At 37.4% G+C, this 17,761-nt stretch overlaps 3 protein-coding genes across 3 annotated transcripts; 2 read left to right on the top strand and 1 right to left on the bottom strand.

Annotated features, from left to right (window-relative positions):
* Window positions 1-2,537: 2,537 nt before the first annotated feature.
* On the bottom strand, window positions 2,538-3,707 carry LOC117630538 (uncharacterized mitochondrial protein AtMg00810-like). Its single transcript, XM_034363246.1, has one exon. The coding sequence runs from the start codon at window positions 3,705-3,707 to the stop codon at window positions 2,538-2,540; it is 1,170 nt and encodes a 389-aa protein (XP_034219137.1).
* A 431-nt stretch (window positions 3,708-4,138) lies between these two features.
* On the top strand, window positions 4,139-6,560 carry LOC117630539 (receptor-like protein 35). Its single transcript, XM_034363247.1, has 2 exons — window positions 4,139-4,754; window positions 6,265-6,560. Exons 1-2 carry the CDS (start codon window positions 4,139-4,141, stop codon window positions 6,558-6,560), a joined length of 912 nt encoding a protein of 303 aa, XP_034219138.1.
* Window positions 6,561-14,586: 8,026 nt separating this feature from the next.
* Window positions 14,587-17,298, top strand: LOC117630540 (receptor-like protein 7). The gene has a single exon (XM_034363248.1). The coding sequence runs from the start codon at window positions 14,587-14,589 to the stop codon at window positions 17,296-17,298; it is 2,712 nt and encodes a 903-aa protein (XP_034219139.1).
* Window positions 17,299-17,761: the final 463 nt, after the last annotated feature.

Genomic DNA, 17,761 nt, shown 5'->3' on the forward strand with positions numbered 1-17,761 from the left:
ATGCGCGCGCTCTTTCGTAGCTTTCTGCTTAGCCCTGCCGAACGACAAGGGTTATTTGAAAATTTTTATTTTTGAGGCCTCCCTCCCCACCTTCCGCACAATTGCTGGTTGGCAAGGATTTTGAAAGGAGGGTTCAGTATCTGTACCTTCGGCATGACTCTGAAGCTGGGTTTGATCTTTGTGAAGGTGGCCTTGGGAAAAGAAGCCACGAGCACCCTTGTATCCCCTCGGCGATGATTTCGTGAGCTATCCTCGGAGTTGAGATCCACAGCCTGGATTCTAGCAGTTTAGAGGAGATTTGTCTCAAGCTTTGGACACTTGGGCATTGTAGGCTTCGGCAAGGGCAGTGGCATGATTTTGCTGCTGTAGAGCTTGGGTATATACTTGCAAGGAGTTACAACCCTTGCTGTTTGGTGGCTTCTGCAAGCGGGGTGAGCAGCAAAGGTCTATGCATGGCAAAGCAAGGTGGTGGTTCATTCGGCAAGGTGACCAGGTCCTCAAGGCCTCGGCAAGGTGAGGTTCAATTAGAGGGATGTGCTCGTGAGTTCTCCTTGCAATCTTTGGTTGTCCCCAATGCTTGATTAAAAATTGCTGGTATAGAGTTCCGAACTGTAGCCCATGAAAGAGTATATGGATTAAAAATTTCTGGAGCATATGGTTGCTGTTTGGAGGATAGGGTGCTGTTTGGCTTGGCCATTTGAATTGCTCTAGACTTTCGAATATACTAAAATATAAGATAAGAATTCGACACTTGCAGCTAGTTGTCTTCAATCATGCAAACGACAATAACCATGTAAGCCATGCAAACAATAATAACCATGCAAGCCATGCAAGAAATAATAACCACGTAGGCTTCCCATTGGATTGAAATGGTGGTTGGCCCCCTTAGCCCTGCAAAGTGATGCTGCCGGTGAATTGGAATATTTGGCAATTGCCAAATTGGAGCATCTTTAAAGTGGCCTGGACAACTATTATTCATTGCAATATTCATGAACCATATTGTTGAATATGTAAGAAGAGAAATCTTATCTTGTGGTGAGGATGCACGTGGGCGTCCACAGAGTGGAGTAATTTTTCCTTGGCCGTGCGCTAGCCATGCATGGTGATATCCTTGGTGCACTTGGGATATTTGGCCACCCATAAATTGAGACTCTTTCAACGTGATTGAAAGGTGGTTCCTTGGGCTGAAATGGTGGCTTGGCCATGCAAGCCATAAATTGAGACTCTTTCAATGTGATTGAAAGGTGGTTCCATGGGCTGAAATGGTGGCTTGGCCATGCAAGCCATGCAAGGCGAGGTGTTGAAGGCCTCGCTCACATCAGAGAGGTCTGCATAAGGCACGGTATGCACCACATGATGATGAGGTGCCGAATGATGGCGGGGTGCCGAAGGGAACGCGCGGAATGATGGAGGGGTGCCGAATGATGAAGCTTGTAGAACAAGCTCAAGTCCCCCTATTTTTACTCTTCAAAGAAGTGCCGAATGACACTTTGAATTGAGATGTTGGTTTGGCTATGCAAGCTGTGCAAAATGATAGTCACATTCTGATCGGCTTTTCCTTGAAATATCATCTTCTGCAATTTGTTGCCTTAGCATTCATTGTTGCTCCAGTAAGATATTGCCGAACGGCAACTTAGGTGATGTTGATTGTGTGGGTGCCGAGGGGCATTGAAGAAGGGGAGAACGACATAAGCCTTTTGTGTCGATTCCCACAGACGGCGCCAAACTGTTGATGCTCTTTTCGGGAGGTCAACTTAGATAGAGATGGAATGATGGATGATGGGTGAAGGTGATGACCTTTAGCATGTGTGTGAAGATTTAGGCAAGCGATAAATATAAAGAAGACGAGATATATGTGGTTCACCCTTAATGAATGGGTTCCGTCCACGGAGAAATATGTTCTCATTATAATAATGTTTGTTTAGAAGAGAGATCCAAATATAAAGATAACAAGGGGATTAGACCCAAATATAAAGATAACAAGTGAGAAGCCCAGTCTAGTGATCTAGAAGAGAGAGTCCCTTTCTCAGAGGAGAGTAGTCTTCTTTTACAGGTGAGGGGGAGTCTCCATCTCTTGTAGTTTTCCGATGTTGGACTCCTCTTGCTTTGCTTAGAGTTGTGATTTGTGGTGATACTTCTTTGGCTAAGGTGATGACCTCTCAAAGCATGGCACTCGAATGATCTAGCCTAGCTAGTTGCTCGGTCAGTTATGGTACAAACAGACTTCAAAGTCAAGCCAGTAGCCACAACTAAGATTTAATCTCATCAAAGCTAGGAGGTGTCCCTTTTCCACTTGTATTCTACCATGATAACAGTAAGAGAATATTGAGGAAAGAAGAAGAAGGAAGAAGAAGAAGTCTGAGAATAGAAGGCTTTATATTGATTATCTGTAAAACTGATTACAATGAAATAGTGCTTATATAGTAAAGTAACAGACTCTCTTAACAAACTAATAGAATCTCTTAACACTCTAACAGACTCTCTTAACAAACAAACAGAACACGTGTTATTCAATATAATATATGAATATATGGTTATTATTCCCTCTCAAACCCAGCTGAGCTGCTAAGTTGCGGATTCCTGCAATGTCTCAGAAAAATAGGACCATGTAGTCCCTTTGTGAAGATGTCTGCTACCTGTTCTTCAGTGGGAATATACTGCACAAACAAGTCTTTCTTTTGGACTCTTTCTCTTACAAAATGAAAGTCAATATCTAAATGTTTGATCCGAGAATGATACACAGGATTTGAACTTAAAGCAAGGGCTGAAAGATTGTCACAATGTATTGTAGGAGGCTGTGGTAAGAATATCTTTAAATCAAGTAAAACTTGTCGAACCCATGCTAGATCAGCTGCTGTATTGGCTAATGCCCTGTACTCAACCTCAGTTGAACTTCTAGAAACAGAATTTTGCTTCTTAGATTGCCAAGAACCTGGATTGTTGCCAAGATAAACCACAAAACCTATGGTCGATCTGCGAGTATTCACATCTGAGGCCCAATATGCATCACTATAAGCATGAAGATCCCAAGATCCACTTGTAAAATTCAGACCATGATCCAAAGTACCATGAATATACCTTAAGATGCGCTTAACCAACTGAAAATGTAAATCGGAAGGTTGAGTCATATACTGACAGACAGTATTAACAGCATAACAAAGATCAGGTCGAGTGAATGTCAAATATTGCAGTGCCCCAACAATACTCCTGTAGATGGTTGGATCAGATAAGGAGTCACCCTCCGAAGCCAAAAGCTGACAATGTGGCTTACATGGAGTAGTACAAGATCGACATGTATCCATACCAGCCTTTGCAAGTAAATCTCTAGCATATTTTGTTTGACAGACAAAGATATCTCCATTATCATGGTAAGAAATCTGCAATCCTAAGAAGTAGGTTAATCGCCCCATATCTTTCATTTCAAACACAGCACTTAATTCATCAATAACCTCTTGAACTAAACTATCTTTAGAACCAGTCAATATAATATCATCAACATAGAGGAGAAGAATAACACTATCTGAACCAACATGCTTAACAAAAAGACTTGAATCAGAATGAGAAACAGTAAAACCAATGGCCAGAAGATGACCTGTGAATTTTGCATTCCAAGCTCTGGGTGCTTGTTTTAGCCCATAAAGAGATTTTCTCAATCGACAAACATGGGTTGGATACTTAGAGTCTTCAAAACCTTGAGGTTGGCGCATAAATGGTCTAATATATGGATAAACAGTTGTGCCATGATAACAGTAAGAGAATATTGAAAGAAGAGAATAGACCTCAGAATCGAACCTAAGCTCGTGATACCATGATAACAGTAAGAGAATATTGAGGAAAGAAGAAGAAGGAAGAAGAAGAAGTCTGAGAATAGAAGGCTTTATATTGATTATCAGTAAAACTGATTACAATGAAATAGTGCTTATATAGTAAACTAACAGACTCTCTTAACAAACTAATAGAATCTCTTAACACTCTAACAGACTCTCTTAACAAACAAACAGAACACGTGCTATTCAATATAATATATGAATATATGGTTATTATGCATATATATTAAAGCGATCACAAACTTTCTTTCTCATCAGTTGTTTTGCTCACCACTTTCCCTCCCTCACATCAGCCAAAAAGTTTTTCCAAAATGAAAACTTTGCTGCATTACTTGTTTCTCTTCTGCTTCAATATCCTCCTCCCTACAGTTCACAGCCAGTGTATTAAAGACCAGCAACAATCATTGCTCCATTTGAAGAAAAGCCTTCAATTTGATCAACCTTCATGCCGAACCCCGCTCATATCTTGGAATTCAAGCACCGACTGTTGTTCTTGGGTTGGTGTTACTTGCACTAGTAATGGGCATGTTACTGGTCTTGACCGTAGCAGGAAAACTATCTCCGGTCCAATTCTAGGATCCTTTGCCAACTTTTCAAACCTGAGGCTGTTGGACTTGAGAGGGAACAGCATCTCCAGTCCAATTTCAGGATTCTTTGCCAACTTTTCAAACTTGAGGCTGTTGGACCTGTCAGAAAACAATATCCGAGGCAAGATACACCACTGGATATGGAGTTCCAATCGACTTTATACCCTAAATCTTTCTAGTAACTACTTGGTAACACTAGAAGCTCCTTTACTTAATTCTACAGTGAAAACTGTTGACCTTCATTTAAACCAACTCCAGGGGCAAATCCCAACTTCCCTACCATATGCCAAGTATTTGGATTACTCGAGAAATAATTTCAACTCTATACCATCAAACATTGGTGATTTCCTCACAAACACACTGTTTTTCTCTCTCTCAAGCAATAACTTGCATGGGCTCATTCCAACATCAATATGCAATGCCTCAAATCTTCATATTCTTAATCTATCCAATAATTCTCTGAGTGGCATGATTCCCCAATGCTTGACTGCAATGCGCGATCTCAGTGTATTTAGCGAGAAACAACCTCACTGCATCTTTTTCTAATGTTGAAGTTACTGAAGATAGTTCATTGCAAATTCTAGAGATCGGTGGAAATCAGTTAGATGGCAAGGTTCCAAAATCTCTAGCTAAATGCACTATGTTAGAGGTTTTAAACATTGGAATTGTTGGGAAAGATTGCAAAAAATCAAAGAGCCAATAAATAAATATGGCACTCCCAGGATCTGACTTCTCCCTGCCTTGTGTAAATAAAATGGACAAAAATTAACACTCTATATTCCACTAAGGAAAAATAATGGGAATACAAAAATAATCTCACCAAATACCGGTGGCTAAACTCTCTCTTGGTTTTTCTCTCAAGAGGATTTTCTCTCACACACAAATGAGGTTTTCTTATCTCTCAAAACTCTCTATGTTTTGGTTTTCTAAAGGATGATTTGAGCTGAAGGAAGGCAGCTGCTTTTATAGCCAACCTTCCTGACAAATTAGTGGCCTTGCATGCGAGAGAGTTTTTCTCATCTTCTCTTCCGTTCGTTTTCTTCAAAGTTTCCTGTCCTTTCTTTTATTTTATTTTAATATTTATTTTCCTTCTTTTTCTCTCCTCCACTAACGAGGGAAACCCATCAGGAAAGAATAATATAACAGATAGCTTTCCATGCTTGTTGAAGAACATTTCCACCTTGCGTGTCCTTATTTTGCGCTCCAAAAACTTTTATGGAGGCACTGAATGTCTCAACACCAATGGTACCTGGTCAGGGCTTCAAATCATAGACCTAGCTCACAATAATTTCAGTGGTGAAATACAGGGAATACTTTGGAGAACATGGCGGGAAATGATGGCTGCCGAAAATGGTTCCCTATTGACAACTGTCGTTGGATCACATACAAAAAGAAAACCCTCGAACACGATCTGCAATCGACCAGAAGATCCAACCTGCCATGGCAATCCAAATGCTATATCTCCTTTAGAGTATAGTGTAAGTGTAATAGTTACTAGCAAAGGTTTCGAGATGGAACTGGTAAAGATCTTATCTATCTTTACCTTGATTGACTTCTGAAGCAACAACTTCAGTGGACCCATACCTAAGGAAATGGGAGAATTCAAATCACTACGTGTCCTTAACTTGTCCCGAAATGCATTCACGGGCGAAATCCCATCCTCATTTGGTAACATGCGGGTACTCGAGTCCTTGGACCCATCACAGAACAAGCTGAGCGGGCATATTCCACCGCAGTTGGTTAAGCTTAAGCTTACCTACCTTGCATCCTTGAATCTCTCATATAATCAACTGATGGCAGGATCCCAACCGGTAATCAGTTTTCAACATTTCTAAATGACTCATTTACAGGTAACAAAGGACTATCGGGGTTTCCTTTGACAGTGGATAACAAAGCAGGATTTCCACCACCACCAACAGTAAATGGAAGGCCTCCAAATTCTGGACATCATCGTGAGGTTAATTGGGATCTTATTATTGTCGAAATTGGATTTACATTTGGCTTTGGAGTTGCTGTTGGGTCACTTGTGTTGTGCAAGAGATGGAGTAAGTGGTATTACAGAGCTATGTACAACATCCTTCTCAAGATATTCCCTCAGCTGGAACAAATAATTGGTATTCATCGAAGACATGTTTACATAAATTAAAGGTGGTGAAGACGTTGAATTGATTAAGAGGAACAATGCAAGTTTGGACTCCTTGTTAATTATGCCTAGGGTATTTTAAGATCCAAGAAATAAGAATTGTGCCCGCCTTCCTGGTTTGTATCTTTTATATTTTATTTTATATTTGTGGAATGTAGCAAATATCACAAAAAATTTATGATTGTATGATACTCGGACTTGGAGGGTTAGGACACATTAATTATAGAACAAAGCAACTCTACTCTTTGGCTCGAAATTTCCTCAGCAACTTCATGACTGAGGTGAGACCAAACATATACAATCCAAGATCACGGAAATCAATATGAACATGATATAATGGGAATCCTAGACCAAAGGCCAATAAATTATCCCTCCCGCTGAGCCATGAGCCATGACTATTGATTTGGACATGTCAAGCCAGCAATTTTTTCAATTATACCATATTTAAGTTTATTTTATTTTATTTTATTTTTAGATTGAATTAGCATATTTATAATCAATTACAATTTTTTAAAATTAATTTAAACTGAATTTGAACGTGACTAAATTGACCGGCATAGATAAAAACATAGGAATTATTTTTAACATTTAAGTTTTAAATCTATAATTTTTGCAAGGGGGTGCTGCGTAGAGTTTTTAATTTGTAATTCGATATAAACTAAGGCAAATTATGCATATCGTATTACTTATTGAGCGGCGGATTGTGTGCGATGAATTTTCTATCGCGCTTAAAGTTGTGCGACTAAAAATAATTTTGCGCGATGAAATTCTCTTTATCACGCAAATAATAAAATGTAATAGTGTGAAAATATTAATTCAAAGCACACTGAGACTATTCTATATTAGAGAAAAACATGACCATGCCTTTATGGAAACCCCAGAGTACACGTAGGTGGGACATGGGAGTATGCCTTATCACATCCGTCCACTTTATTGGACCACATGGCTCTCTCTGTCACGGTGTTTGTAGGGGCAAAGTTTCACGCTCCCTTTTTCCTGGTGGCTGTAGTCTTACAGAGACGGGAAGAAGACTTCAAGGTCAAGCCGACAACGACGACAAATAAATAATTAATCTCTTAAGTACATATATTTTTCTATTAATTAGGCAGTGCCATTCTTCTAAACAACCAATCACCGGGATTTGAATTATGGATGTTTCTTGAGATCCTGCTTGCCAATCAATTTAAAAGCCACCAAATCTAGAGTTATAGAGTATCATGGAATATGTAACAGAAACAGCCCTGCTCTTTTTGGTTGGAGATTTCTTCACCATCTTCGTGCCTGAGGTTGAATGAAAAACTCATTTGCTTTTATAAAAGGGAGATTCACTATTATACCAAATATAGAGACCCAAATTATAAAAATATCTTATATGAAATGAGCTTTAAAAATAAACTCAAAATCCATTTATAACATAACAAATAGGCTTTTTACAAATTACAAAATTGTCATCGATTTCTTAAAACAAGCTCAACTCCAAAAGATCATAAAAAAACTCAAAACACTCAATATGACATCAAAGTAATTTAATAATCAAAATTAAATAAAATAGAGTCAGCTGTTATTTTTTGGGATTTATTTATAAAAATTAAATGGTGTAGGGTTTATTTATAGTCTCTGTACTAAGAATAGGTATATGACTAAATATCACTTTATAAAATTAGTCAAGGTTCAATTCATCTTCTCCATTTGATCTACCAAATGATCTAAGTGGCATGCACATATCAACATAAATATATATATATATATATATGTACACGTATTATCAGATAAAATAAAATAAGAATATAATGAAAGATACGTGTTAAAGTGTAGTATTTTTATTTGTATTATTAAAAAATTTGTAAAATATACATGTATTAAATGTAAAGAATGTGTACATAAGTGAATAATACACGTGCTATATGCAAATTTATTAACTATATTTCAATGGGTTATTCACAAGAGAAACTTTCATAGGCCCATTTTATTTTCTTGTTCTTATTTATCTCTTCATATCACTTATCAAAGAAGGAAAAAGATAAGAAGAAGAGGACAATGAAACATGAGTAGGAAAATATTTCTCGTTATTTGCACACGCTCAAGGAAGAATGTTGATTTTTGGGAAATGAAACTGTCTCATGATCTCATCCTCAACTGATTATGATTTTAGCGCCCCTTCTTCTCTGCATGATTGCCATTTTCTCAAGTGATTACGGTTCATTTCATGTATAAGGCTCTAAACAACCAATCAAAAGGATTTGAAATTTGCTTATATGTTGGGCTGGCAAAAGATTAATGCTTATTTTTAAAGCTCCCAAATAAAATCTATCCAGTATTTGTAGCCACTAAAGATTAATTCTTCACCTGATTCTATAACAGGACAGAGCAACTCTGCTCTTTGGTTCGAAATTCCCTCAGCATCTTCATATCTGAGGTCGGAGAATTCCTCTTCCAACCAACCCACCCATAAATTAACATGAAAATATGTCCATATAATGGGAACCCTAGACCTAGAGCTATGACATGAGCCATGACGTTGTGTTTCTATTGGGTCATTGACGCATTGACCTTAATGAAGTATATAGCCACCGGAAAATCCAACTAGACAAATAGGGCAAGACTCGGAAGTCAACTAGTCCATCCATAAAGCAATCTCACAATTCCACAAGTCTTTCTGCTCAATGACATATCAAAATATCTCATGCGACAAATTTTCCACTTGTGGTACAATTACTTATAACCCACGCTATTTCAAAAGTGTTATTAGAGTTTAGTACTTTTTTGGTTGGTTAATGTTTAAAAAATTTAGTTTTATTTGGTTTAAATTGGAGTAATTCACTGAGAATTTATGGGTGGTGTTTGGGAAGTAAGCAAACTGCAGATTGATATTGCAAAATGTAACTTATTCTGTAAAACCCGGTCATTGCTTGGGGAGAAACAAGGCTTAATACAAAAAATTTAATTAAAATTATGTTAAACTGAAAATAAAACCAACGATATATTAAGTTTAATTAGGTTAAACCTGAAATAACACCAATGATATGAAATTATGTCCTTAACTTGTCCAGAAATTCTTTGACAGGCGAAATCCCATACTCATTTGGTAACATGCGGATACTCGAGTCCTTGGACCTGTCATAGAACAAGTTGGGCGGGCAAATTCCACCACAGTTGGCAAAGCATACTTTCCTTTTGTTCTTGAATATCTCATATAATCAACTGGTCGGCAGGATCCCAACCAGTACTCAGTTTTCAACATTTCCAAAAGACTCATTTACAGGAAACAAAGGACTGTAGGGGCCTCTTTTGACAGTGGATAACAATGCATGATTATCACCACCACCAAAATTAAATGGAAGCCTTCCAAATTCTGGCCATCGTGGGATTAATTGGAGTTTCCGTTGGGTCACTTGTGTTGTACAAGAGATGGAGTAAGTGGTATTACAGAGCTATGTACAGGATGGTTCTTAAGATATTCCCATAGCTGGAGGAAAGAATTGGAATTCATCGAAGACATGTGCACATAAATCATAGGTGGAGACGCTGAATTGATTAGCAATGTGATTATGTTGTCATATTTTAGCTTAATTATGCCCTAATAATTTATGTAATGTTATTCAATGTGAGTTCAATGCAAATTGTCTTTGGTTTCCTTAGTTTTTGTTTCTTTTAAAGTTTCATTATTGCATGGAGTTCAACCATGTCATGACTTTCATATGCCTTCTAATCCTATTCCACTCTTAACCTTGGTAAATTCAATGAACACCTTGGTATACACCTTTCGATAATTATTGTGAGAGGCAGTGCCATTCTTCTCTGCAATTGATTACCATTTTCTCTACTGTTAATGTTCATTTCACGTCTAAACAACAAATCACAAGGATTTGAATCGTGGATGTTTTTGGAGATCTTGCCTTGCCACTCAATTTTATAGCGTATCATAGTTAGGTCTTCCCCTGAATCTGTAACAGAGCAACCCTGCTCTTTTTGGTTGGAGGAGATTTCCTTCAGCTGCTTTTACAAAGCCACCAGAGCTAGTGTTATAGCTAGCGTATCATGGTTAGGTCTCTCTTGGCAATACCCGAATTACCCGAATGAAGGAGTGATTTAAAATCAACACAAATGAGTGCAGAAAAGGAGAGGATGTGCGCATTGCTACTGGGGTGTACAAAGAGATAGCTCTGACTGGGTAGTGGATTACAAGATTTGCTGTTAATTTTGGTGTCAAACAAGTCTTAGAAACTGAGTTGTGGGGCATCTACCCTGGTCTCAAAATTTCTTGGGATATATACGGGTTGTTGTAGTGCAGTTGTGTTTTAACATCCTCTTGCTGCTATGTTGTGGGGATGCCAATACTATATAGACATAAGTTGGGATTGTTCTGTTCATCATGTGTATCTTGAATGCAATTCGGTGGCAGATAGATTAGCTGAAATGAATTCATGTCTTAATTAAGTTGGGTATGTAAGTACCCTACCTGGGGCTCACCCTCGCCTTCTTTTTCTTTATTTCAAGATCCAACAAATAAGAAATGTGCTTCTGTCGTCACAATTAATGTTAAAAGCGTATAGTCATTAAAGGCGATGATTCAGAAACATAAAAAATCAGGATGGACAGGAGTAGGGAAATATTTCACGTTATTTACACACGCTCAAGAGAGAACATTGATTTTTGGGAAATGAAAACTGTCTCATGATCTCATCCTTAACTGATTATGATTTTTGTGCCCCTTCTCCTCTGCATGATTGCCATTTTCGCAAGTCATTATGGATCATTTCACGTCTAAGGTTCTGCAACCAATCAAAAGGATTTGAAATTGCTTATGTTGGGCAGGCAACAGCCAACATTCTTGTCCCTTTTCTTATTTTAAAATCTCCCAAATCTATCTAATATTTTTTGTTTTTGTCAAAAAAATTAGTCGAAGTATTTATAGGATCTAAAGATTAATTATTCACCTGAATATATAACAGGACAGAAACTCTGCTCTTTGGTTCGGAATTCCCTCATGTCTGAGGTCGAACTGGGTCAAAACCAAATGAAACAATACTACTGTACTACTATAGTAATATTTCGTATATACTAGCTAGCTCATAAGTTTGTAACTCAAGTGATTAAGAATATTTATCCTTCTGCTCAAAGTCATGTTCAATCCCTCATCACCAATACCGCTTGATTTGATATCACTTTGTATCATCAAAAGCAAAAAACAAAACAAAATAACAAAAGCTTGTTTACCTTATCATGATTGATATGTCATCACAAATTTGAAATTTGATGTCTGCATTTAAACTTTTTTTTAAAAAAAAAAAAATTATGTCCTCACTCCTCTTTTGAAAATTCTGATTCTATAATTCTCCTAGCGAGAAAACATTCCTCGCAACAGTTTCATACAATAGTTGATCCATAGGGGCCGGTACTAAAGTGTAATTAATCCTTTTAATAATCCATACACATTTGAATTTTGAATGTAGAATTCCATTTGCTTTTTGTAGAATTCTTGGTGTTTGGAGGGTGATGGTCATGGGGGAATGCAGGGCGAAGAGAGAGAGATATCTAGTCTGCTTTTCTTCTTTTCTTCCCTGTGTTCTACATGTATTAGTTACGTATCTTTCTTTCCCTTCAAAAGGAGATCTTATCTTCTTCTTTTCTTTTTTAAAATTGAAATTAGGGAACTTTGCGGAATTTTGTAGCAGCTATCTTGTGCAAATAATACTTCTTCCAGCAAACAGAAATAGGTTTGTGCGAGTAATTAATGTTCATATTGTGAAACTATCAATTTGAACCATAGTTTGTAAAAGAACTCTGCTTTAATTCTTGCACCACTAAAGGTATGTTTGGTACTATTCATATTGATTTGTTGAGTTGTTTTAGTCATTGACATCTAGTCTTGCATAATCTACTTTTTAAACATGTAGGTTAGTGACAAGAACTTTGGAACTTTTGGTTGGGCTAGATGCACTTGATTTTGGCCACGTCTTCAATCTTCATAACATTTAGGCTGCTGACAAGGTTTAGAAGTGTATATTTAAATTTAAGTATATTTCTTTGGTACTACGTTCAGTTTTTATTTGAGGTTGAAATCAACCTAAATTAACACTTTAGACACCAATGATTTGTGTGCGAAAGTGACACTATTAAAGAGCACGGATGATACTTATGCCCAAACCCAGATATTATCGTAGTGAGTTTACTTGTATTATTAAATTTTTTGTAAAAAGATACATAAATTAAATGCGAATAATGTGTAAATATGTCTATAATACAATCACTATATGCAAAATTTTCTAACTAAATTTCAAAGGATTATTCACACCACTAAAGAGATCACGTTAATTTTTTGGGAAATGAAATTCTCAATCTATAGATTATCATTAACAAGTCTTTAACTTGGTTTTTCACTTCTTCTTTTTCTTTTGATAGTAATTAGGCTGTGTCCCTATAATAGACACCTTACCTAATTGAAAAAAGTTAATTGAAGGAAGAGGTCCGATGTCATATAATTGATTACGCTTTTCCGTTGTTAGTTGTAAGTTGGGATGATAGTGTGAAACTAGGTTGGTAGGTAGGTAAAGCTAAACGATATGCAAGATTGTTATGGAACTTGAATCCAAGTTTATGGAGCTCTTTGGTTCAAAATTTCCTCAGCATCTTCGTATCTGGTGGTCAGGTTGGGCCACAGAAATCATCTGTTTTCTTTGACTGGGTCATGAGCTATGACTACTGATCTCGGCCAAGTCAATACTCATCCAAAAATCCAAGTAGGTAGGAAATCATGTAGACTGTAGCCGGGCCCACTACACAAGATAGGGCAAGACTTCAAAGTCAACAAGTCAATCCATAAAGCAACCTCACATCACAATTTTCACATTGTTTTCAATCCGACATGTCAATATCTCAGGTGACAAATTTTCCATAATTCACACACTATTGCAAAAGTGTAGAGTTTGCTTTTTTTGATTGTTAAATGTTTAAAAAATCAAGTTTAATTGGGTTTAATTTGGAATAAAATGCACCGAGAAATTTATGGGTTAAAATTTGGCAGGTGGGAAGTAGCAAGTTGATATTGCACTAGTGTACCCGCTCATTTCTTTGGGAGCAAGAAAACCTACAATTAATATGTTATTTTTAATTTTTCTTTTCATTACAGATGAATGCTTAAATATTACACATAATAAGTTTAGTAAGAATCAGTTGAGAACTTGAGATATGATCGAGTGTAATTAGTCTCGTTGAACAATAAGAGCCAATCAAGCTTTCGAAACCCAATTTCTCGCAGACACTGACTCATTCCAAAAACTATAATTTTCGCAAGCGGCAATGAAATGAAAAATGAAGAATATAAACAATTCAAACTAATGTGCTAGCTAGTAGGGTAGTTTGGAACTAAGGGTTTTCTTTTGTAAGGAATAAATAGATAATTAAAAGAAAGAATAGTAATGGTTATTGCAAAAGATTTAATTAATTAAAAGTTGCTCACTCTTCCATTTGTAGAGTAATTAAAGATTTGATTCCTCATTCTCTCCCAATGTATAATTGTTTTATCACTCTTCCGTTTGTAGAATAATTATTCACACGTCCAGATAAACTCTATCCATTCCTATTATTTTATAAAAAGCAGCTCTCCATAGAAAAAAAAATTAAAAAAAGAAAAGAAAAAAAGCTATAACTTAACCCATCGCATGACAGCTATTACTTAACCCAACCCAAAACTACACGGAATTCTTTACAGCTTGCCATGTAAATTGCAATTATAAAGACTGACTTTAAAGTGATCAAGTCAAACTAACCACGAATCTCGTGGAGGCCTATTATTTTTCTCTTGTCCTATTTTCCTGGTTACTATTACAAGATTAGATGTTGGTGGAAGACTTCAAAGTCAAGCCAGCAGCGACGACAAAGATTTAATCTCATCAAAGCTAGGAGGGGTCCCTTTTCCACTTGTATTCTACCATTACCATGTACATATATATTAAAGCCACCACAACCTTTCTTTCTCATCAGTTGTTTGTTCATCACTTTCCCTCATCAGCTAAAAAGTTTTTCCAAAATGAAAACTTTGCTGCTTTACTTGTTCCTCCTCTGCTTCAATATCCTCCTCCCTGCAGTTCACAGCCAGTGTATTAAAGACCAGCAACAATCGTTGCTCCATTTGAAGAAAAGCCTTCAATTTGATCAATCTTCAGGTCGAACCCCACTCATATCTTGGAATTCAAGCACTGACTGTTGTTCTTGGGTTGGTGTTACTTGCACTAGTAATGGGCATGTTGTTGGTCTTGACCTTAGCAGCGAAACTATCTCCGGTCCAATTCCAGGATCCTTTGCCAAATTTTCAAACTTGAGGGAGTTGGACTTGAGTTCGACCAAAATCTCCGGTCCAGTTCCAGGATTCTTTGCCAATTTTTCAAAGTTGATTTCCTTGAATCTCGGTGGTTGTCGGTTGAGTGGAACATTTCCCAACGAGATCTTTCAGGTACCTACTCTACAAGCTATTGACCTTTCGGGTAATTTTAAACTTGGTGGTTCCTTCCCAAAATTTCCCAAGAATAATGGATCTCTTGAGTCATTGATTCTAAGCCAGACAAACTTTTCAGGGTCATTGCCTGAATCAATTGGCAACCTCAAAATGTTGTCCACAATAGATCTTTCATATTGCAATTTTACTGGATCAGTCCCGTCATCGGTCTTTTCTCTTCCCTTATTGTCAGAACTAAACCTTGCCCACAATCAATTCTCTGGTGAACTTGCATTTTATAATGTCTCTTCCAACTTAGTTACCCTTGATTTAAGCATCAACAATTTGGAAGGACAAATATCAGTGTCTATATTTAATTTTCGAGGCCTTCAATCACTTAATCTTTCTTCCAACAATTTCAATGCCTTTCCGTTCAATGGCCCTCAACAACTGAAAAATCTTATGAACATTGACCTTTCGTACAATAGCTTGCTGAGTTTATACAACGGTACTGATTCCTCATATTCCTCATTTCCTCAAATTGATTCATTGAATTTGGCTGCTAACAAATTGGGAACAATCCCATATTTCTTGAGAAATCAATCCACGTTATCCAGTGTGGACCTTTCGGAAAACCATATTCGAGGCAAGATACCCGATTGGATTTGGAGTTCCAATTCACTTTCTACCCTAAATCTTTCTTGTAACTACTTGGTAGCACTAGAAGCTCCTTTATTTGATTCTACAGTGAAAACTGTTGACCTTCATTCAAACCAACTCCAGGGGCAAATCCCAACTTTCCTACCAAATGCCAAGTATCTGGACTACTCGAGAAATAATTTCAGCTCTATACCATCGAATATTGGTGATTCCCTCACAAACACACTATTCTTCTCTCTTTCAAGCAATAACTTGCATGGACTCATTCCAGCATCAATATGCCATGCCTCAAATCTTCAGATTCTTAATCTGTCCAATAATTCTCTGAGTGGCATGATTCCCCAATGCTTGACTGCCATGCGTGATTTGAGTGTACTTAACTTAGCGAGAAACAACCTCACTGGATCTATTTCTAATGTTGAAGTTACTGAAGATAGTTCATTGCAAATTCTAGAGATCGGTGGAAATCAGTTAGGTGGCAAGGTTCCAAAATCTCTAGCTAAATGCACTGAGTTGGAGGTTTTAAACATTGGGAACAATAATATAACAGATAGCTTCCCATGCTTGTTGAAGAACATTCCAAACCTGCGTGTCCTTATTTTGCGCTCCAACAACTTTTATGGAGGCACTGAATGTCTCAACACCAATGGCACCTGGTCAGGGCTTCAAATCATAGACCTAGCTCACAATAATTTCAGTGGTGAAATACAGGGAATACTTTGGAGAACATGGCGGGAAATGATGGCTACCGAAAATGGTTCCCTATTGACAACTGTCGTTGGATCACATACAAAAAGAAAACCCTCGAACATTGGATCACATACAAAAAGAAAACCCTCGAACATGATCTGCAATCGAGTAGGAGATCCAACCTGCCATGGCCATCCAAATGCTATATCTTCAAATGCTCTATCTCTAAATGCTCTATCTCCTTCAGAGTATAGTGTAAGTCCTTTAGAGTATAGTGTAAGTATAATAGTTACTAGCAAAGGTTTCGAGATGGAACTGGTAAAGATTTTATCTATCTTCACCTTGATTGACTTCTCAAGCAACAACTTCAGTGGACCCATACCTAAGGAAATGGGAGAACTCATTTCACTACGTGTCCTTAACTTGTCCCGAAATGCATTCACGGGCGAAATCCCATCCTCATTTGGTAACATGCGGGTACTCGAGTCCTTGGACCTATCACAGAACAAGCTGAGCGGGCATATTCCACCGCAGTTGGTTAAGCTTACCTATCTTGCATCCTTGAATCTCTCATATAATCAACTGATCGGCAGGATCCCAATCGGTAATCAGTTTTCAACATTTCTAAATAACTCATTTACAGGTAACAAAGGACTATCGGGGTTTCCTTTGACAGTGGATAACAAAGCAGGATTTCCACCACCACCAACAGTAAATGGAAGGCCTCCAAATTCTGGACATCATCGTGAGGTTAATTGGGATCTTATTATTGTCGAAATTGGATTTACATTTGGCTTTGGAGTTGCTGTTGGGTCACTTGTGTTGTGCAAGAGATGGAGTAAGTGGTATTACAGAGCTATGTACAACATCCTTCTCAAGATATTCCCTCAACTGGAAGAAAGAATTGGTATTCATCGAAGACATGTTTACATAAATCAAAGATGGTGGAGACGTTGAATTGATTAAGATGAACAATGCAAGTTTGGACTCCTTGTTAATTATGCCTAGGGTATTTTAAGATCCAAGAAATAAGAATTGTGCCTGCCTTTTTGGTGTGTATCTTTTATATTTTATTTTATATTTGTGGAATGTAGCAAATATCACAAAAAATTTATGGTTGTATGATACTCGGAGTTGGAGGGGTAGAACACATTAATTATAGAACAAAGCAACTCTACTCTTTGGCAGCAACTTCATGTCTGAGGGGAGACCCTGGACCACAGGCCTCGGAAATCAATATCAACATATACAATCCAAGATCACGGAAATCAATATCAACATACGTGTACATGATACAATGGGAATCCTAGACCACAGGCCACATAAACAAATTATCCCTCCCACTGGGCCATGAGCCATGACTATTGATTTGGACATGTCAAGCCAGCAATTTTTTCAATTCTACCATATTTAAGTCTAT

The sequence above is a fragment of the Prunus dulcis genome, chromosome 6, assembly GCF_902201215.1.
Source record: "Prunus dulcis chromosome 6, ALMONDv2, whole genome shotgun sequence".
In the NCBI taxonomy this organism is placed as follows: domain Eukaryota; kingdom Viridiplantae; phylum Streptophyta; class Magnoliopsida; order Rosales; family Rosaceae; genus Prunus; species Prunus dulcis.